This window comes from Leptopilina boulardi, unplaced genomic scaffold, assembly GCF_019393585.1.
Source record: "Leptopilina boulardi isolate dan_hultmark-lab unplaced genomic scaffold, ZJU_Lbou_2.1 LbouV2_310, whole genome shotgun sequence".
Lineage (NCBI taxonomy): Eukaryota > Metazoa > Arthropoda > Insecta > Hymenoptera > Figitidae > Leptopilina > Leptopilina boulardi.
Genome location: NW_026137875.1, coordinates 67346 through 91022, shown reverse-complemented (window position 1 = coordinate 91022; position 23677 = coordinate 67346). Strand labels below are relative to the sequence as shown.

The 23677-nt window shown below is 27.2% G+C and overlaps 2 protein-coding genes across 10 annotated transcripts in view; both read left to right on the top strand.

Annotated features, from left to right (window-relative positions):
* Positions 1 to 23677, top strand: part of LOC127283830 (uncharacterized) — a 66000-nt gene that overhangs the window by 33438 nt on the left and 8885 nt on the right. For 2 of the 9 annotated variants that reach the window (XM_051308935.1, XM_051308932.1), the window contains one exon: positions 16534 to 16915. The exons of the other annotated variants lie outside the window; for them this stretch is intronic. In XM_051308935.1, coding sequence (XP_051164892.1) covers positions 16534 to 16690 — 157 coding nt within the window. In that variant the 3' untranslated portion in view covers positions 16691 to 16915. Of the gene's footprint in view, positions 1 to 16533; positions 16916 to 23677 lie in introns of those variants that run through there. 9 annotated transcript variants of the gene reach the window in all.
* LOC127283832 (uncharacterized protein DDB_G0283357-like) lies at positions 714 to 9223 on the top strand. Its single transcript, XM_051308937.1, has 5 exons — positions 714 to 854; positions 1937 to 2374; positions 4560 to 4592; positions 7176 to 7242; positions 7476 to 9223. Exons 1-5 carry the CDS (start codon positions 797 to 799, stop codon positions 7627 to 7629), a joined length of 750 nt encoding a protein of 249 aa, XP_051164894.1. The 5' UTR covers positions 714 to 796; the 3' UTR covers positions 7630 to 9223.

Here is a 23677-nt window from a genome sequence, read left to right as displayed (position 1 = left end):
TTTGTAATTAAAATTGCAAAATAAACTAAATATAGGTATTATTATTAAATTTTTGTTGAGAGCAAGTAAAATATAAGATAAATAAATCAAAATTTGGTTAAGACAAACAATAATTTTGTTGGTCAGTTAAAAAAAAAATTAGTTGCACAAATCAACAAAATAAAATTATTGTTCAGGCAAAAATAATATTTTATTTTTATCATAAACATTGAAATTTGTAATATTGTCTTAAGTAGTTGTGTGAATTGCAAAAAAATCTTGAAAAATTAACTATATTTACGCAAATTTCATATTATCAGCAATGACGCAAGTTCTTAATTTCTTTTTAAAAACCCGCTATTTAATTATTTCGTTCTTTTTTGCAAAGAAATATTAACACGCATTTATATATGGTATTATATATTTGTATGTATGTATATATATAAACTAAAAACTGTATAGTATTTCATATCTTTTGAGAATTTTAATATAAATCTGTTTTATAGAATCAGTGAAAAATTTATAACGAATAAACAAAATATTTGATTTTTTTAATAAGCCTTTTTATTTTCTCAAACATTTAACAATTTTTGTATAAATGATTTTAATAATATATATGTATAAACAAGTGTTTTAATTGTTAATCAGATTTTTTTAAATACACATGCACTTAAAAAATGAATTACTTCTTTAATTTATTCTTATTTTGAAATGACAAAAATCATCATTTGAATAGAATCTATTGATGAATGATGCAATGAGAAAATCAATATAAAAGATCGTACTAAATTGTTTACTGGATATAAAATATTTAATTATGAACGGACTTAGAGTATTTTGTTTTTCTACAATTCTTCTCACTGCATTTGTTGCTGGTAAGAAAAATTACTAATTATCAAATTAAATAAATTTTTTATTGTATATTTAAAATAATATTTGAGTTTTGAAAAATTGACTTTTTACTTTTTACTGTAATTTGAAATATGATGCAATCTATATGTAAAGCGGACAACCCCGATTTATGTTTGTTTTTCCATATTACATTTAAATATTACAATTTTATTAAAAATCCATTATAATTTAATGAAAATAGATGTGTATTTTCTAGTAAATTTAATATTATTTTACATTTTGTTATTAATTATAAAGATTAGATTAATTTTAACTACAAAAATTTAAAAACAAATTGAAAACTAATTTTCCATACAGTTTGACCATTTTTAAAATATTTAAAAATATCGTAAAAGATAGCTTAAATTGTGTAGTTCTGTGTATCTTTAAAAGTTATTTAATTTACAAATAATAGTCAAATCCAATGAATTTTAAAAAAAATATGTCAGACATATTGGATCTGACATTTTGAATTTTTTTAATCTAACCTCGGATTCTTAATCAGCGACCCCAAAAACTCCCGATTAACAAGTTTCAAGAGAATTCAATCAATTTTTGAAATAGGCGTTTGCCATATTGGATCCGTCATTATGAATTTTGAAAATCTAACATCGAATTCGTAATCAGTGACCACAAAAACCCCCGAGTAACGAGTTTTAAGCGAATACAATGAATTTTTAAAAATTTGTCCGCCATTTTGAATTTTGAAAATTTGACATCGAATTCGTAATTAGCGACCACAAAAACCCCCGAGTAACGAGTTTCAAGCAAATACAATGAATTTTTAAAAATTTATCCGCCATTTTGAATTTTGAAAATCTGACATCGAATTCGTAATCAGCGACCACGACATTTACTTTTACTTTTACTGAAATTCAATGAAAAATTGTATTTCATTAAAAGTGAAAGTGAAAATCAAGGTCAAAATAAAAGTCTAAGTGTAAGTGAAATTCATTATGATAGTCAATTTCGATGTGGAACTTAAATTAAATTACCTATAATTGCTCCCCTGATCAAATTTTTTGACAAATAAAATAATTAAAAATGAATTTTATTTTGTTTTCAGGTGATAATTTGCCCTTTAGACAAGGGAGAACTTATTCATCGAATTTTCGATTATTTCCACCAATACCAAATGCATTGCGTGGCTTTGGTTCAAGTAGTATTTCTAAATCTTCCAGCAGTATTATTAACGGTCATCCTGAGACAATCACTAAAACTCAAGTGAGCGGCAGTGCTTCTGCCAATGCCAATGCACAAATAAATGAAGGATTTGGTTTGAATGGTGCTTTTCAAACTAATGGTTTTTTCGGTGCAAATCGTGGAGGACTTTCTGGTGATGTCAATAATAATAATAACAATAATGGAATTTTCAATGATAAAGTAGAGGGAAAAAATCAAGACAGTTGTCAAAATAAGGAACAAACACAACAACAAAAACAAAGTGGATTCCAAACGAATAACGGTGGTCAAAATAAAGCTGAAAATAATTTCTTGGAAGGAGGTAGATTTCAAAAGAAAATATCTAAAAAAAATTAGAATCAGTTGAGTTATATGTAAACAGAAAATCCAATTTTCATCAATATCCCGTGTAGAAATTTGAACTAGATTCTGATAGAGGTCTCGCTATATTGCTCTGCGTCATATATAGGGTTCTTGCGGGGAAAACGGAAAAAATTCGGGCCCTGGGTTTTCATATGTGATGCTTGGCCTTTACGAAACATTTGTTGGAACACAGTTTTCCTAAAAGTATCAAATTAAGACCAAAAATTGCATCAAATCTTTGCAACGTTTTGATGCACATAAGTTATATCAAAAAAAGATCGTTTTGTGTATCATTTTTAGAAATGATACACGAAACGATCTCATTTTTTGATGCAAAAAATTTAATCAATTTATATCAATCATGGACGAATTGAATCGACTCAAAATTAAACGAATTTTTTTCAGATATTTTGGTAATAGTACAAATGCGGAGACCATTTCACTATTTAATTTGAAAATAAAAATAACAGAAAATCAAAGACAATGTGCAATTCGATAATTAAAAAGTGACAGCTTATATAAACATAACCTAAAATGCATGAGAAAAAAATTGTCGATAAAATCAATATAGCCGAGCTTTTTAGAAGGTAGATGGCAGCACTCATCTATTTTCTTTCTTTAAATTTTTTCTGAATCGTTTTTATAAAAAGCAAAACTGCCATCTACCTTCTAAAAAGCTCGGCTATATTGATTTTATCGACAAATTTTTTCTCATGCATTTTAGGTTATGTTTATAAGCTGTCACTTTTTAATTATCGAATTGCACATTGTCTTTGATTTTCTGTTATTTTCATTTTCAAATTAAATAGTGAAATAGTATCTCCGCAATTGTACTATTACCAAAATATCTGAAAAAAATTCATTTAATTTTGAGTCGATTCAATTCGGCCATGATTGATATAAATTGATTAAATTTTTTGCATCAAAAAATGAGACCGTTTCGTGTATCATTTCTAAAAATGATACACAAAACGATCTCTTTTTGATATAACTTATGTGTATGAAAACGTTGCAATAGAAAAAGGTAAAACCAAGTTTACTGTGAAATTAATTGGGATCTAATGAGGTTAATATAATTGTACTTACTTAAATGTTATATACACAAAGAGTTATTGTTAGAACGAATATTTTGAAGTTACCTCAGTAAATGACAGATTATAAACATTTAACATAACCAATACAACTCAAGTTCTATCTTGATGGTCATTTGACAATATGTCCAACTTAATGATAGCAGGAAGTTTTAAAAAACAAAATCTCAAAAAATTACCAAGCATAAAAAAATTAAAATTTCCACTTGAGTTCCAGTCGAACGTTCGAAATATATACCATATACATATATCTTTAGTTTTTTGACACACCTGCTTCACCTTGCATTTATCTATTCTAGTTTCTCACTATGTTTAGAAAAAAAGCTACCATTCCCTGCAAAGTGCCACATTTTGAATTTTTCACTCATTATTTTATGTTTATTGTCAATAAGATTTTTACAAAATTCATAATATAAAAAATTATTTTTTGTGTATAGTTCGAAAAAATCATTTGAAGTTCAACTTCATTCTCTGTGTGTATTAAATTTTACTGTATTTTTACCCGCGTATACAAATACAAATATTAATCAGCACCTGTCATAAATAAAATTGAGATTAAGATGAGTTATAGTATATAGCTTCCTTGACGCAGATCTCGATTGGAACCTTATGATGGATTAAAAATTTCAACGTCGTACTTACTTTGGAAACTGTAAATTAAAAGTAAAATATTTACTGCTTACATTTTCCCCAAATGAGCCTATATATTATTTTTTTTTACATAATTTTTGACAATATTGTCTACACGGAAAAAAGAGGGAATTGCTTACAGATGCTAACTGATGTTTGCTATCGGATCTATTAAAATTAGTAACCACAGCTAAATTTTTTTCCATGACAACGAAAAAGTTTGCTGTAATAAACAATATCAGTGTTGATTTTTAAAAATTTACTGTCACAGCAAACTTTTTTGACCCAACAGTAAATTTGTCCGCTGTCACTATATTAGCTAACGTAATTTGCTGTGACAGCTAATAATTCGCTGCCACAGCAAAATTTTTCTATGCATGTAAATAATATATAAATTATATACTAATTTCATTTTTCTTTCAGGTTTTGGTCAGAATTGCAATTGTATTTGTCAAGGTCAGTTTAATTGTTATTTTCTAGATAAACATTTAAAAAAAAATTATTAATATTATTTATTTACTAGCTTTCGTACCCGCCTTCGGCGGGAGCCCAACAGTAGGTATTTGCGTGCAAATAATTTTTTGTATAGATAGTTGATAGTTATTAAAAACTTGAACTAATAATTTCATAAATTTGTTAAATTTTAAAATTGTTGAAAATTTTAAATCTAAAAAACACATACTAAAAATATACTAACCTTTTATTTTTCTTTATCAACTTCGTAATTAATGATTTCAAATGTTTTGAATCTCTAATAGATTACCATGATTAATTTGATTTCGTTTAAGCCTTGTTTTGATAATTCTCGAACCAAATTTTTCAAACAGCATCATTATTCTATTACCTTTTTCCATTTTTAGATTCTTTATTTCTTAAAAAGAAACATTATTTAAGAAGTTTTATGTTCTAAGCTATATATATATAAATAGAATGGTATTTAGCCAATTTTCAAATTTTATTTTCTTATACTTTTTTTACAACTTAAAATCTTTTAATATTATTTAAACTATAATATTAAAATAAAAATCTATAACCCGAAAACAATAATTATTATAAAAAGGTTGTTACTAAAAAAACATTTTTTCATTTCTTTATATTTGTCATGTTTTTTTAATTCTAAACTTAAAATTTCATTAATTGGACTCAAAAACATAGCTAAAAAAGGTTTAGTAAAATATAACAGAAATTAAATTTAAAAAATTTGATTTTTGGAATTTTTCTTCACAATTTTAAATCTATATAAGTTATTTTCTCAATTTTAAGGTAAAAATGCGATTAATTAACCTCAAAAAACTTCTAAAAAAAAGTCTATAGTAAAAATAAGCGAAAAAATAAAAAATTTTAAAATTTCGATTTTTACAAAAAGTGCCATAACTTCCGTTCAAGTTAATATTTTTTAATAGGGTATGGCTAAGATTTTAAGTTAGTCTAATACCTAAAAGACTGCCAAGTTTCACTTAAATTGGTCAAGCCGTTTATGCGTGATTGGCGAACAAAATATTGTGCAGACAGACAGACAGAATTTTTTTTAATGCTATTTTTAGAATCCTTATGACTTGAAACGAAAAATTATACATGAATTTTTAAGTTCTAAGCAATGTACAGACAAAAGTCTAATTTTATTAATATAGATTTCAATCTTTGTTTTTATTTATTTACAGAAAAAAGTTGAATAAATTTTTGTTTCAACTCATTTTAATAGTTGGGTATTGAATATTGATTAAGCGACAAACTTAAAATATCATTAAAAATTCAAATTACTTTACTAGTACGGAATATTGAGTCACCTTATTTTGGCCTAAATCTCAAAAAATCGAATTCCATCTAAAGTCTAATAATCATTTTATTATCGAATTTTTAGAAATTCGAATTATCAAGAGATCGAATTACCAAAAAATTCGAACTTTTAATAATTCGGATTTCTAAAAATTTGATTTTTTATAATTCGAACTTCTAGAAATTCTAACTTTTAGAAATTCGTATTTTTAAAAATTCGATCCTTCCCAGGTGCGAATTTCGGTCGGCCGCCAGAGATGGTTGTTTGGCCCAACTAGGGCTGCACGAGAGTCGGCCGCCCTAGTTGGGCCGACCATGGTAAATATTGTCACCCAAAGGTGGCCCGACTATGGCTACCAACGTCGGCAGCCCTAGTTGGACCAACTATGGTTCCCATAGTTGGGCCGACTGTGGGGGATAATGGTCGGCATGACTCGGGCCGACCATCTGGAACGACGGTCGACAGCCACAGTTGGACCAACCATGGCCGCCCTAGTTGGGCCGACTATGGCAGCCCAAGTTGGCCCAACTGTGGCTGTCGACCGCCAACTCGCACCTGGGTTGTAGAATTCAAACTTTTAAAAATTCTATTTTGTGATAATTCAAATTTTTAATAATTCGATTTTTTTTAAATTCAATTATTTGGTAATTAAAATTTTTTAACAATAAATTCTATTTTTTGATTATTCCAACTTTTATAACAATTCGATAATAAATGTTTACACGTTTTTATGGAAATCGAATGTTTTTGATGAGATTTATGCCAAAGTAAATCACGACTCCGAATATTTTTAGTAATTTGTAAGTTTTTTTTTGAAAATTAAATTTTGTCAGAGAATAATAATAATAATAATAATAATAATAATAATAATAATAATAATAATTATTATTATTATTATTATTATCGATTATTATTTACCTTTTGAGAGATAATAGAGAATTTTATTATTCTCTATAAATTATGTATTTCTATTCTATTCTATTAATTATGTAGTTATTTGACCTTTTACAATTCGTTTTAGCCTCCCATATAAAAGACAAATGTTTTTATGATAATCACAACATCATAATTTGACTATATTATGTAATTCATTTTCTGGTTTCTCTTTGTCAATAATATAAAGCAGAAATTGTTCTTTCATAAAATATAGAAAATTGGTTTTTATTTTTAATGTAATTATTTAAATACTTATATTTTTCATAAATTTAAAAAAAAATTAATAAAAAAAAAGATTATTTAATTAAATTAATTTTTGTAAACAGGAATCAAGCCATTTGAAAAAACTGATACTAATAACAAAAGTAACGCTGACTCCAACGCAGGAATTAAGTAAGAGTGAAGAGTAGTATTGTTATTATTATTATTATTTATTATTAATATTATTGTTATTATTTAATTATTATTTATTATTATTATTATTATTTTATTTTTATTAATTCAAAAAAATGTATTTTTTTTATATATTGCAACATTTTTTTTATTCATTATAAATTCTGAATAGTGGATATAATTATTTTTTTCAAAATTGGAAACAATGAGAAATTTTAGAATTTTTTACATAGCATTATTGACACACGTTTTGGATCAAATGGAATTCATGAAAGTGGTACTTTCGAAAAAGGACCTTCAAGAGGTATTTCCAGTAGCAGTTCTGCCCAATCTTTTCCTGATGGATCTGGTTCCTTTGAAGTATCAGCTACTAAAATTACTACCTAATTGAAACATTGACCTTTCTATATGCGATAATTTATAATAAGAATAATTCACTATATTTCCATTTTTTTTTTTGCTCTTCAATTTAAGGAAAAACAAATTATTATTTTAACATATTTATTAAATAGGAATCTAATTCTCCAAGAGGATAACAAAAAAAAAAAAAAAAATTTTAATATACCAATTTCTTTGTTTTCAGAATATTTCATTCTTGTTTTTTCCTTTAGGGGGGCCAGGGTTACTTGGCGCACTTTTTACTCTTTGTTGTGTAATTCACTCATTTTTATACCACTTTATTTGAAGCTGTGCAAAGCGCGCCAAGCAACCCCGACGCAGGAGTGAAATTAAAATTAAATTATATGATTTAAAGTTTAAATAATATAAGACTTAACAAAATAAGTCTTGTACTGTAATTTTACAATAAAATTATTTTAAATTTAAAAATTAGAAAATTTCATTTAAATTAAATGAAATTTGATTTAAATGAAATCGTATAAAATTACCAAAAAATATTTTTTTTTTTGATAATAACGCTGTGAATATCTAAAAACCATTATTGGGTTAAATTTTTTGAATAGGATTATTATTGGTGCTTATTAATGTGTAAATTTCATATAATCAACTACATTTTATTCATATTTAACGAAATTTTCAGATAACCGCGCCACCTAACCCCGAATGTACTTTTGAAATATTTATTAATTTTTTATAAAAACTGTTAATATAAATAAAAAAAAATTTTTTGTTTCTTAATAACAAATGTATAGAGCTCAAAACTAAATATTTGAGCTCTTCTAAAATTAATTTTTTAAAGAAATATCACAAAAAAATGAAGAGGTTAAAAAATCACTTTATAGGAGTGCCAAAATCAGTTATTTTAATCTATACTCCAAAATAATTAATGAATATTAATGAAATTTTGTACAAACTTACAGTTCATCAAGTACTTTAAGCAGAATAAAGAGAAAAATTAAGGCCAGGTCCAAGTGCGGCAGCGCCATCTACATTGAAACTAAAATTTTGGAAAATTTTCAACAGCCTTTTTTTGAAAACAAGAAGGTAAAATGCTTTTTTCTTTATGGATAATTGATTATTGACAAGATATACACCAGCTAAAACTTTTTTTGAGTTTATTAATTTTCCAAATGGAAATTGCATTTTTGATTGTAATTTCTGAGAAAGTACTGTTACAGTTTTTGTGAAAAAAGTGCTCATATTTAATTTATCGACATGAAATTTTTTTCATTATTTTAACTCAAAAAAAGTTTTAGCTGGTGTATATCTTGCCAATAATCAATTATCCATAAAGGAAAAAGCATTTTACCATTTTGTTTTCAAGAAAAGGCTGTTGAAAATTTTCCAAAATTTTAGTATCAATGTAGATGGCGCTGCTTCGCTTGGACCTGGCCTTAATGTAACTTAACACTTTTGAATAAACTCAAGTGCGCCAAGCAACCCCTGCGCCAAACAACCCCTGTCTCCCTTATAGCATCTATAAGAATAATAATGAAAAAGATTTCAAAAATGGAAATAAGTTTTTTTGTGTAAGATAATAAATGTAAATTAAGAAAAAAATAAATTAAATGATGTTGTAAAATATTTTATTTATATTTGGCCCACATAAATTTTTTTTTCCCCGCTGATAAATACATTTATAATCCTTGACAATAATATCTTTCTTTGTTGTTAAATATAATTAATTATAAAAGAAAAATTTATCTTTGAGTAATTAGTGTTTCACAAAATATACATAGTAATCATTTACTCTCTTTTTATTAAAAAAAATATATATATACATATATATTATATAACAAATTAATTTTTTTCGGGTCGTTATTTATTTAATTTTTTAATTAATTAATATCTATAAATAATAAAAAAACTAGGAAAAAAGTTTTAAAAGTGGGCCTTATTTATTTGTTTTTAATAAAAATTTTTTTGGTCGACAGCGAGGGGGAATTTACTAGTTAAAAACGTGTACACTTGACTACCGGTATTACACCTCATATTACCCTTATTACTAAGTTATTACACGTTATTACAGAGTATTACACATTATTACAGAGATATTACAGATTTTTTTGCGTTATTACAGCACCGTAATAACGAATTATTACACGGTATTACACGTTATTACACAAGTATTACAGGAAGAGTGTACACTTGACTACCTTAGTAAATTCCCCCTCGGTCGACAGGCAATCCTTTACTTTAAACAGTCAAAAAAAAAAAAATTTTTTTTTTACTTAAAAAATAATAAAATAGCGGTACAATTGTTTTTGCGAAACAAAATAATTCAAACAAAAAGGTTTTTCTATCAAATTTTTATAAACAAATTAATTTTTTTTTTACTTTTTTTATTTTTATATACCTACAAGTATACAAAGAAAATTATATTAAAAAATTTTAGATTGGACTTTTTGTTTAAAAAATTTGTAAAAAAAATGTATTTTATTCATTTTCTTTTATTTTTTAAAACAAAATATTTTTTGTTTGCTTTTCTATATGAGTAAAGAATCCAGATAAGAAAAAGTACGAAAAAATGGATGCTAAAGTTAAAAAAAATTAATTTTTCCATAAAAAAATAGTTAATTTTTTGTCATTTAACACATTTTGAAAGTTAAAAAAAAAAAATGAAAATTTTTTTCTCTGATCAAAAATTTCCGATGGGGAGGGGGTGACAATTTTTTGGGTTTACGGTACACCGGATACTTTAATAATTTTATTTTTAAATATTACAATAAAATTTTTTTTAATAATATCAGTTTCCAAAGGTTTTTTTGATACTCTTTCGATTGGTACAATAATCATTTTTGAAAAAAAAAAAATTATTTTTGAGTTTCATTTTTTTTTGGTCAAAAAATTATTTTTTCAAAAAAATTCATAATTACCAATCAAAAAAGCATCAAAAAAGCTTTTGCAACTGATATTAATAAAAGTTTTTTGATTTCAATAATTAAGAGAGAAAAAATAATTACAAGAAAAAAGGCATTTTTCCCATTTATTTATTTATAGTTTTGTATTTGATTACGCATATTTGATCACTTCACGTGAAATCACCCATACATTTAATTTCTATAAAAAAAAGTTTGGGAAAAAACAGAATTGGTATTTCAAAATTTGACGTCAAGAAACAGTTAGTATATTAATTTTATGAAGACATATATATATATATATATATATATATATATATATATATATTCAACTATAAAATTAGAATTATTTGTCTAGGCTACTACTTCTCCTTTTTAGACGTTTTGGGATATCCCAGAAATTCTATGTTATTACAGCAGCCTTGATTTAATTTTGATTTTCATCTTGGAACATCAAAACTCCGTCATTTTAATAATGGAAGGAAAGGGGTCATTGGTGGGAGTTTCTACTATTTAAGATTCACTTAACTCTAAGATCGCCACAGTCAAAAATGACGAAGCATCAAGTTTTCATCGGACTTTTAGCCCTTTTGGCTATTACAGTTTACGCAAAAGGTAAATAAAGAATATTTTTCTATTTGCATTTGTTCTAATTGAAATATGTTTTTATTTAAAAAACATTTCTTGTTAATTTATTCATTTTTTTTTTATTATTTTAAAGAACAAATTAAAAAATCATTTTAATGGTATTTTAACATTATCTAAATATTAACTCAATTAAAATTATTTAATTATAAATTAACTTAATTACATTAAAATTGTCATTGTAGTCTTATTTATAGAATTAATAGAAATATTTAATTTTTTAAAAAAATAAAATTTAAGTATAATTTTTTTATATACATTTCGTAAAAACTTTGCTTCCTCATGGAGATATGTCAATAAAATAAGTGTAATATATATTAAAATTTAAACATGAAAATTCAACAACAAATCAACATCAAAAGTCATGTTTTTAAATATTTTTTAATTTTGAAACATCAATAACTTGTTAATTTTTTATATAGTAAAAATATTTATAAATAGATGAATTGATTTGTTTTTAAATATTCTCTAAGTTGGTTATAATAATTTTATAGTTAAAATAAATTTTTTTTTTTAAATAATGCAAAAAAATCAGATTTTTCAAAATTGACGATTTTTAAAATGCCAATAACTCTCGATAAAATTGCAGCTAGAATATTCGCTAATACATCCAGAAAAAAAAATATCTTTGATTTAAATAAACCAATATTTATTTGACTTGTTTTCTTTTATTCAAAATAAAATTTTCTTTGAAACAAAAAAAACCTTATTAGTTTCAAAGAAAATTTCTTTGTGCATTAAATCAAAGAAATTCTAATACGGATATATGGAGTCAAAGAAACATTTATTTTAATTAAATAAAAAATTTCTTTGAAATAAAGATATTTTTTTATAGATCAAAAATAATTTGTTTTGAAACAAATAAATTTTCTTTGTATCAAATAAAAATTGGACACATTGGACAAAGAAATTTTTTTTTCTGGGTGTAAGTCAAAAGATGAGTATTGATAAAAACACTATATAAAATCTCATGTTAAATTTATAATCGCAGCGACCTTATAAATAATATGATAATTTTTTCAGATGATTTAAGAAGGCAAAAGCGATTTGCTTATGGCAGTAGTAGCAGTAGCAGCAGTAGCAGTTCAAGTTCCTCTGGAGGAGGTAAAACAAAAACAATTACTTATACAACTGGAGATGGGACTGCCGATGCAACTGCAACTGCTAATGGTGGTTACTACGGAGGTAATAAAAGAAATTAAAGAATTTAACTATAAAAATATGAAAAATAATTTTTTTTTAAATTATTAAACTTATAAAAAAAAACTGTGGGATTATATATGAGCACCTGGATATAATAACTCGCGCTACGCTCGGCTGTACGCTCTCAAGCCAGTCAAATCTACAGAAAGAGTAAGAAAATTAAAATTCAAAATTTTGATTTTTGAAAAGTATTACCTTGTAGGAAATAAATAGGCGCATCTTTTTTTCCTTTGACATTTTTTAGAAAAACGAATATTTTAAATAATAAATCCAAAAAACTAAGAAATCTTGATTCACAAATTTCATTAAGTTTTAAAACATAAATCATCGTATCTTTTACAATTATTAACGGATTTGATTAAAAATTAGTATACACACGCTCAAGGGTCTACTGAAGACGACAATATAGTGAAAAATTAAAAAATCACTAATTGTTTATTAAATTTTTAATATAAATAGAGACCTGTCGGAAATCACGTTTTCTTACATTCGGCGACAAAAAGTCTGCAGGGAAGTTTACAGTTGAGATAACTTCCAGTGAGACATTTGTTTATTACTATATAAGGAAGTTTTTTGGAAAATTTTAAGCCGATTCATTGAAAACTTTGGAAAATATTGAAGTTTTAAGAAAGCGCGTGCGGCACGATAGCGCGTCATACGGCTCTGTGCATTAAATATAACCAGCTTTCCACAAGTTTAATATTAATTTAATTAAATTATTAATTATTTTACTTGATAATTAATTTATTTATTATTAAATATTAAATTAATTAAGTTATATTACATAAAATATTTTATACCCAAAATAAATATTAAATATTATAAAGATTGTTTACATATAGCTATATTTGTTATAAATAAATTTTTAGTAATATGTGTACTCAAAGATGTTCAAATGTTTTTCAATATGTTAAGAAAATATTAAATTTTTACGTGATGTGCAATTTTGAAAACAATTCATGCCAAAACGATGCGCGCGCATGCTTTTTCTATTGTTGCCAATCGTTTTGTTTTGAAAATCGTCTTCAGGACGGTACGATTTTGCCTATTGTGGAAACAACCTCATTACATTCAAAATATCTTAGAATTGATTTTTATTTTACAATAAATGAAAAGAAACTTTTAATCAATATAAAATTATCATAATAACATAACCTATAATTCGTTAATTTCTTCTTAGATCCCTTTTATTAGTTTAATTAATATTCTGATTGCAATTTAACCAATATTTGGAATAATTTAACTAAAATTCTGACTATTTACCAAAGTATCTGATTAGTTTAATCAGATTAACAAAATTCAAAAATTGATTATTCTCTGTTTGTATTTTCATTACAATCGTTGCAAACATAATCCAGTGGGAAAAATACGATTGGCGGAATATTGGATCACTATTGACCCAAAAGTCTAGTCGCAATGAAAAATCCGTTAGCCTACAAAACTTTATTATTTATTTAACTATAATAATTTCCGTATTCATTCATTCATTCATTCATTCTGTCTGTCCACACTTGAAGTTACCCAGATAGCACGCAAGTTTGCTGCCAACTTGCAGCCGACTTGCGTTGCAAGTTTGCACTGCAAGTTTTGCAAGTTTGCACTGCAAGCTTGCTGCAAGTTTGCTGCAAGCTTGCAATGTCCCACCGTAGCTTGCAAAGCAAGTTTGCAGCAAGTCTGCAGCAAGTTTGCAGCAAGTCTGCTGCAAGTTTACAGCAAGTTTGCTGCAAGTTTGCAAATACTACATTATATTTTGCAAAAAACTATATTTTAAATAAACAAAAAAACAATGCGCAGTTCAATTCTATAGCACATAGGGCTGCGCAGTAAATTTTTTTTACCTCCCAGCTATAGTGCTAAATACATAGTAAAGGGAATTTGTATCTTAAATTAAATTAATACTTAATTAATTAATACGTTAAATAATAAATTAATAATCTTCCAATGCAAGTTTGCAGCAGACTTGCAGCAGACTTGCAGCAGACTTGCAGCAGACTTGCTGCACACTTGCTTTGCAAGCTACGGTGGGACATTGCAAGCTTGCAGCAAACTTGCAAAACTTGCAACGCAAGTCGGCTGCAAGTTGGCAGCAAACTTGCGTGCTATCTGGGTAGTCGTATTTTATTCCTTTTGTTTTTCTAAAATTTTGACAATTCTTGATTTCGTAATATTTTATGGTTAACGCGACGGATATTTTTATTCATCGTCATTAATTAAGTCATATATACTAAGTGACAGTTTAAAGTAAAAAAAAAAATATTGTTCATTGTCTGCAGCACCAGTATATTTCCCACTTGGTATTTATAGAAAAAAAACTTTCAATTATAATATAATTTTTATTATTATTTATAAATTTATTATATTATATATACATTTTTTTATATAATGATTATTACAGATAATTAGAATATTTTAACTTATAATTATTATTTCTTTCATTTTTTTTCCATTATTCATTATTATTTATTATATATTATTAATCATAAATTTATTATTATTAATTTGTTTTTATTATTAATTATTAAATTGTTATATTTTTTTATCTGTAAACAATATAAAAATAGTTTGCCTTTTTAAAAAATTTTCAATTTGATTTTAATTTAAGTTTAAAGTTTAAAACATTACAAAGTTTTTTTTAGATTTTATTTTTTTTTAATTTTTAAATATTTTTTAATTGCTTAATACTTTTTAAAATATAATTAATAATTTTCAGTTAATTTAATTTTCTTTTTGATTACATAATTTTTTAATATTTATTAATTATCAATTAATTAAATTTAAAAAAAAAACAGAAATTAAACATTTTCATTTGGAACGAAATATTTATAGAAAATACAAAAAAATATTTAGCAAAACTAATTTTTTGTATTGTCAAAGATTATAAAAAATCATCGAACATTGACTTTATCAAAAATATTTATTTCTAAAATTTTAATATTTATATTTTAAAATTTTTACTTAAAAATCTTATTTTTTTTTACTATCAATTCACAAAAAAAATGATCTTACTCGTTATATACATTCTGTCAATAAGAAAATCCATTCGTCAGTAATATCTTTTATCCCAACAATCTCTGCCTTTTTGTATACAGTATACATAAGTGACAAAGAATATTTTAATCATAATTGACACAACATAATTAATTTTTCTCGGCATTTCAAGTGGCGGCGATTATGTTGGCGATACTAGAATTGATTTATCAACATTTACACCCCCAATTGTTACTGTTGGTTTTAATTTATGTTTTTCTTATCATCACTTTTTCGATAGGTTTTTTCTTGGGTTTTAACTAATTATGAGCTGGCATAACTAAACAATCACTATTTATATAACATCAAACTCATTTTTTTCTGTGTATAAATAAATGATAATGTGAAAATTAGAAATATACCTATTATTAATTTATTACTCCACTGATGCAGAATTATTATTATTATTAATATTATTATTAATTTATTACTCCACTGATGCAGAATTATTAATATTATTATTATTTTAAAACAACCATTGCATTCAAATTTGGACGCTCGCGTGTAATTTTGCTAGTAAATATTTAATTGGCATTGCTTTCTACTCTCTGTCTCTTTTTAAAACAGTTCATTTTTTACTAAGTGAAATTTTATTTTGATTTTTTTTGTGCATTTTAGGAAATGGATATCTAAATAACCCTGGATTTAATCATGGAAATTTAAATAATGGTTATAATAATAATTTTGGCAATGGAGGAGGTAATGCTGGTAGTTTCGCAAACGCTAATGCTGGTGCCTATGGAAGAGGTAATGCTGGTGGTTCAGCAAAGGCTAATGCTGGTGCCTATGGAGGAGGTAATGCTGGCAGTTTTCCAAATGGTAATTTTGGTGGCTTTGGAGGAGGTAATGCTGGCAGTTCAGCAAACGCTAATGCCTACGCATCAGCCGGAGGTAATCCTGGTGGTTTTGGAGGAGGTTACAATGGAGGATTTGGATTCCCTCCTTTCGTTCCTTACCCTCATGGATATGGTGGTCTCGGTTCTTCCAATGCCCAAGCCAATGCTCAAGCCAATGCCAATTCTAATGGATTTAAGTGAGTTTATCAAATTTTATTCTTTTATTCAATAAATTTAAAATATATATATATATTGTTTTCAACTTCTATTAGTATACATCATATTGTATTTAGTATTTTTAAAAATTACATAAAATATTTCAGTATCTTCTCTCGGTTCGGTGAAGGTGAAGGAGATGTCAAAGAAGTGAATAAGAGTGGAAATTTTGAAGGAGGTCAAGGAGTTTTCAGTAGCAGTTCTGTCGAAGTTGGCCCTGATGGAAAAGGAACATACAGTATTAAAGCGGGTAAAATCCCGTAAATTATGACAATAAAAATTAAAAGAACGCAAAACTATTTTTTTATAATTTTATATAAGACAGTTCTAGTAATAAATCTTTACGATTCGAATTTTTTTTTCCAATATATAAATAAGAAAATATGAGGATCATTTTGTATACACACATAAATATCTTCGTTATGACATAAGTTAAATATTGTAATTACAAAATTTCCAATAAAATTAAAAAAAAAAAATTGTAAAATATTTACTTGGCATATTTACTTTAAGTATTAGACAAAATTCACAGAAAAAACCTGGTCTCAAAATGAGTCGTTTAGGCGGCTCATTTTTATGTGCAACAAAAGTGAGCCTGGTTGGTGGCGCCACTTTTTGTCGTTTAGCATTGATTCATTTTGAATTGCAACAAAAATGAGACTAGGTTTCTTCTATGTTATTAAAGAACATATTTTTATAAATATCTAAATAAAACTAAAAACAAACTTGGCTTAAAAATTTATATGTTAATACTAAAATATAATATAATTACTGCGTTTGAACTTAAAAAATATAGTGAAGAAAACATATTTAAAATGTCTGAAGAATATTCTAAAGTCGTCTTTTAGATGTCTTTTTGGACGTTCTTTGATTGTCTTTATAATATCTCCGAGACATTGTCATCATTGTCCCGCAGGATGTAGGCGAAGAAATAAATACGTATTTTTTACTCGTCCCGATGCCTACTGGGTATATTATTACCACAAATTCAATTTAAAAACATCCGACTAGATAATGAGAGTTTAGTGCGAAGGGAATTCGAAGTTATATATTGATATCTCTGTCTAGCTGATGTAAAATTAAGATTCCTGGAAGGAGGGGGTATAAGCAACAGTTGCTCTCTCCTCTCAATAGATACGCGTCTTCAATATAGACAAGGTCATATAAAAACATATCTTTTACTATATTAAGTTATAAGTTTATTCTTTACACACATTTTTTGATATATATATATATATATATTAGGGTGGCCGTTAATATGGTCATTTTGGAATCGAATTCATTCCACCCCCTAGTTTGGAAGGAAAAAAAAAATTTTTTGGCATAAATTAAAACCCTTTATCGCAATATTAAGGGGTGCCTCTGGAGGTCGACATTTTTGCATTAAATTTACATGAGTTTTTTCTACGTTTTAGTAAATTAAATGTTATGGCATCTGCTTAATGATTTATAAATTCAAAAACCGCACAAATCTTTTGTCCTTATATGTTACTATGTGGAAAAAATTGTCAACCTTCAAAAAAAATTTTTAATCTGGTAATCATGGCTTAACTTAAGCAAGTACTTAAAAATTCGCTATAAGAGTACTCGTAACTTTTAGTTTGCAAGTTTCAATTGCATTACTTTTAGTCCCCGCTCCCCCCTTCTCTCTCTTTCTTTCTCTCTCTCTCTCTATATATATAAGAGTTTTTTTATAAATAAATTTTAGGGAACTTTTATTTTACAAGCTTGAGTTACTTTATTTAGTACTAATACAAAATCACTCGGTTTCCGAATATTGCTTATTTAAAAACTTTAATAAGAGTGGATTTTTTAGAATCAGGAAATTGTTTACGATAATCTGTAACCACCTGCAGTATGAACTGCTTTTGTTCTTCGTTTTTAGTCAGAATGTTGTTATACTGTTCAATGAGACAAACTGCTCTTTCCGCACAATTATTTACAACTTTTAGGTTTTGTACTATATTAAGACCACGTTGAAAATTTTCATCCTTACTCCAAAGTGAAGTGTCAACTTCCAGAAACTTTTTATTTATTTCAAATCGGTCAAAAAATTTCAAAGATTGTGGTGTTATGAAATGGTCCATCTATTTGTTACATATCGTGACAATTTCTTTTGGTTTAATTTGAAATTGCTTGGGGCAACTGTCATTGATGTCATCTACATCATTATTCATCTCGAAAACCATCTTTCGTTTTATATCATCTGAAAGTGTGTTATCAAAAAATGCCAGGGCTGCTGCTTCTGGGCTTAAGTACCACAAGTGATACAAAATTTTTTTTAGTGTAATCTGAGAAACACTTTTATCAATGGATGCAAATCCATTGAGCTTCTTTATAAATTGCAAGTCGTGGTACGGAGCTCTTGAGGCTGAAGGGACTGCGTAAACCATGCTTCCAAGTATACGTCCAAAATAAAAACGCAAATTTCAGCAAGAGATTTTTTGTCCCCGGCAGATAATTTGAACTGCTCTCTAAAAAAATATATCTTTAAGGAATAAATCGCTTTGCTCATCCAACGAGCATGATGGTCACCTCCAGGAAAACGCAGCTTAATACCAGAGGCTGGAGGAAACCCTAGAAATATTTGACTTAATTCCAAAAACTCTTTATAGTCTTCTCTGGGTTGAGTGTGTTCAATTGTTTCTTTAGCAAAAGAATTGATGCTTTCTGCGCGATTTTCTAAGATTTTCCTCACTTTTTCATCTTCAAGCCCAATTTTAAATTGCGAATGATTTAATTTTGGCCACGACTCTTTGAACCTTTTAAACAGAGGAACGTTCGGTCCGCTAGTTGGGGGCATTTTACCTTCGTAAACGCACCTTAAAGCTAATTCCAAAATATGATGACGACAAGGAAGCCACAAAAGTTCTCTTCCTAATTTTTTCTCTAGCAAAACACTTGCACCATTCCATTGACCAAGATTTGACGCTGTAGTGTCGCAGCAAACGGCTTTTATTGAATCACAAAGCCCCCAATCACCAAGAACTTCGAAAATAGCGTCCGCTTGGGCCGCTCCCGTTCCCGACTCCAATTCTGGTATTCCTAACAGTTTTTCTTTATCACCATCGGTGATAACCACTGGTAGCCTGTCCAATATTTCTCGCTTTACTAAATTGGGAAGCAGTTTCCCATTCCAATGTAAAATTGTAGCATTTAACTGGATATCTTGGAACAATTGTTTAATATATTCTTCGCTTTAATTTCACGCAATCGTTCTCTGTAATAACGTATAGATGTTTTATTATCCACTAAAGTATTGACATTATTTCCTAAAGATTGAGCAATAGCAATAATTAAATGTACAGCTCTTCTACCACTTAATTGACACTGATCCAAAACTGCTACAACTTTCTCATTTATCACATTTACAGTCCCGCGCAATTTTTTTGGAGCAAATGGACCACCTTCGGTTGGATCGACGTTAGAAAAGGCAGATTTAAGATTTTATAATGACAAATTGGAATAGGTTCCAATACTTTCTTGACTTAATTTTCCAGATGTTCCTTCATCACTTGACTCCAACTGTACGAATTCACCTTGAAAAAGTTCAAGTTCAATTTATAAAATATTTGAAATTTAATAAATTTAATAAAAAAAAATAATAATAATTTAATTTTCAATTTAATTTTTTTTTATTTATTACAAATTTTTTATGGTCTTGAACAAATTTCTATTTTTTGTATTAATATTTTTGGAAAATTTGAAATTTTGAAAATATTTTTTGTGATTTTAACTTCATTATGTGGAAATCAATTTTTTCGAAAGGAAAGTTGGAGTCGACTTTGAAAAGTAATTCAAAGTATCAAACTTGGAGAATGTTAATGTTAATTTTTTTTTTTTTTTTAATATTTTGCCAAGATTTCTAAAAGACAATGAATATTTTAACAGTCCGGACTTACTGCTTTGCTTGCCCCGAATTCGTAATCAGCGACCCCAAAAACCCCCGAGTAACAAGTTACAGGCCATTTCGATCGAGTTTAGAAAAAGTCGTCCGCCATATTGGATCCGCCATTTTGAATTTTCAAAAACGGACCTCGAATTCGTAATCAGCGACCCCGAAAACCCCCAAGTAACAAGTTTCAGACCATTTAAAATACATTTGATTTTTGGACCATTTTTTTATACGCCTCCTGCACTGTGATCCCGATTCACGTTGCAACGCGAATTTCAAATCAGGATAACTCATCCAAAAAAAGATATTTTTTAAAGATCAAAATTGGAAAATGTTAAGGAGGATATCAGCTTTCATATGCATATCATGAAAACCTCAGAAAAAATTTTTGTACTGTAATAAAAAAACAAAAAGTACCCTAAAAACGGCATTTTTTCAATTTTCAATGTCAAATTTCTCGAAAACCTAGAGTGATGGAGCAATTCTGATTACGGATTCGTGTTCAGCGTCGAAAAACCTATAAGAATCACTCTATGCGGTCTCAGAAATAAAAATAAAATGAAAATCTGTTGCACAGTGTATTTTCCAATATATTTTCAGAAGAAATATCAAATAAATTTTTTAATTCGGAAGCAAATTCTTCTTCTTTTGGAACATTGTGTAATTTTCCTTTATTTCTTTGCAACTTTCTCCACTCTTCGTATAAAGCTTCCATCATATCTGCACTCCGATAGATTGTTTTAGTTGGCAATAGGGCTTTATCCCAAAAAATAATAATTACTTCTTTGGCAACTAAAATAGCAGCTTCCCGAACATTTAATTTTATTTCACGAATATTAAAAAATAACAGCTTGAGAACTTGCAATTTAGATGGCAATTTATTTCCATCGATTTGAGTGTCCATATCACCAATTAAAAAAATGTTCTGTCGTAAATAAGTCAAACTTGATTTTTCATCCATTATGAGATTTACTATTGTAAAAAGAATATCAGTAAACGTCAAATTGACAGTAAATGAAATACAACAGTCTCACGCATTTCACCACATTCTAATCTAATGTATTTGTATTATAAAATTTACTTTATTAACTGTTTGTTCTGTTAGTATTAACCTTGAATAGTGCAATACCATATGATTTTTATACATGAAACTTTCCTAACTAACACTCGAGTAGATGAGCCGGAACGATAGAGGCGCTGTAATCGAACATAAGTAACTAGAAAGTTACTAGAAAGTAAGTTTTCACTAAATTTCATTAAGCCGCGAAAATTTAAATTACTATTCCATAACTTGATGTGCATTTTGAATTTAGTTTGAAAAATAATTAACTCTGAGAATAAGAATTGTTGAAAAATTTACTTTTTCGTACATTTGAATTTGTGTGACATTTTATTGTAAAATATCAAAAAATTTTATTATTCTTTTTGATTAAGCGCTTGAGAGTGAGAGGGGGGTGGGGGTGGGAAAGAGAGGGGCTAAAAGGAAGAAACTGAAATTCTTTCCCGATGCTGTATTAGCGAATTTTTAAGTACTTGCTTAAGTTAAGCCATGATTGCCAACACAAAAAAATTTTTTTGAAGGTTGACAATTTTTTTCCACATAGTTACATATAAGTACAAAAGATTTGTGCGGTTTTTGAATTTTTAAATCATTAAGCAGATGCCAAAAAATTTAATTTTTCAAAATGTAGAAAAAACCCATGTAAATTTAATGCAAAAATGTCGAGCTCCAGAGGCACCCCTTAACATTGAGATAAAGAGTTTTAATTTATAACAAAAATTTTTTAAAATTTTTTTCCTTCCAAACTAGGGGGTGGAATGAATTCGATTGAAAAAAGTACATATTAACGACCACCCTAATATACATATATATGGGTGATTTGCAAATAACTGTCATTTTACATGTCCCCAGTGATAATTTACTTTAAACATTTTTTTGTGTGTTAATTACCTTGAATACCAAGTAATGGCACCCTGTTTTCAAAGATACTTCATATTTAGCTCACTAAGTAAACATTTTAATAGTTAAAATTAGGAAAATAGGCCTAAAATGTCAGGACCGTGGCATGCCCCTTTTTAAAATTTTGAGTTTACGTTCTGACAAAATTTCAATGCGATCAAATATTAAAACTACACTTTGCCTATTTTAAAGTACAAATATAACTAGATGTTTTACATATAAAAACAATTTTAATATAATGGTATTCTATATGTATGAGCACTTTGTTTCATGTCCCCAATTTCAACAATTTTGTACACGTGTTTACAAAAGTAAATATTTTACTACTTAATTTAATTTTTAATTGTCTTTTATCAAAACAATCTTGAAGCAGGAATGTTAAAAACAAATTATCAACGATTATTGAAGGAAAAATTTAAAACTGATTTATTGAAATTCTGTAGTTTTTAAGTGCTTTCTGTTGAAAAGAAACTTATGGTCAGGACCGTGGCAATTTATTACTTGGAGGTAAACAAATATTTTTTTAAATTATTTGCATAGAAAAGTTGTATATATTAAATATTAATAACGTACGTTTGGAATTCTGAAAATTTTCAATATTAATGAAAATAGACTAATGTAAAGTCAGTTTGTCAGGACCGTGGCTATTTTAACAATATACGTCTTTAAACTTATTTAAGTAAGTTTTAACTTCACAGGTAATATGCCAGAGGTAAATTACTTACCCAACACTGGTTACAGGGGTAATATTTCCAGTGATAGAAGACGAACCAATCACGAGCGTGCGTATAGTTCCAACCTAACCTCATCTAACCTCACTTTTCACCAGATCTTTTCTTAGCCACATTATCAAGAAGAATAGCAAGACTTTTACCACCTGTTTTTTCTATTAAAAATGTCTCGAAACAAAAAAATAAAAACCAGAAGTTCAGTTTCCAGGAATGAAGAAAAAAAGAAAGAAAGAAAAAAAAGGTTTAAGCCTTTGAAAAAGGTAAATAATTTGAAACTAAGTCTTCAAGTAATTTGATAAAATGAGATATCACTTTAAATTGGTTTCTAATACGCAGTTAATATGTCCCAAATTACAATAAAAATTCTGAATATTTTTATTTCAAATTTAGGTAGAAAGTAAAGAAAAAAGAGCAGAACGACTTCAGAAAAAAAGAGATGCAGAAAGAAAAAGGAGACAAAATATTAAGAATGATCCTGTAAAATATGAAGCATATCGTAAGCGCGAAAAAAATAGAAATAAAAAAAGGTTTGCAGAAGGAAAGCGTAAAACAGTTGATAAATTAACACCTCGAGAAAAACGTGTTAGGCGGAAACAACAAAACGAATGGCAAAGAGCTTCACGTCTTCGGAAAAAAAATGTAGAATCATCTTTAACCCCATTAAT

Excerpts from the sequence above, each read along its gene's own strand:
- LOC127283832 (XM_051308937.1), top strand. The coding sequence starts at position 797 with ATGAACGGACTTAGAGTATTTTGTTTTTCTACAATTCTTCTCACTGCA. Across the intron at positions 855-1,936 it reads TCTCACTGCATTTGTTGCTG|GTGATAATTTGCCCTTTAGA; the intron begins GTAAGAAAAATT and ends TTTTGTTTTCAG. Across the intron at positions 4,593-7,175 it reads TTGCAATTGTATTTGTCAAG|GAATCAAGCCATTTGAAAAA; the intron begins GTCAGTTTAATT and ends TTTTGTAAACAG.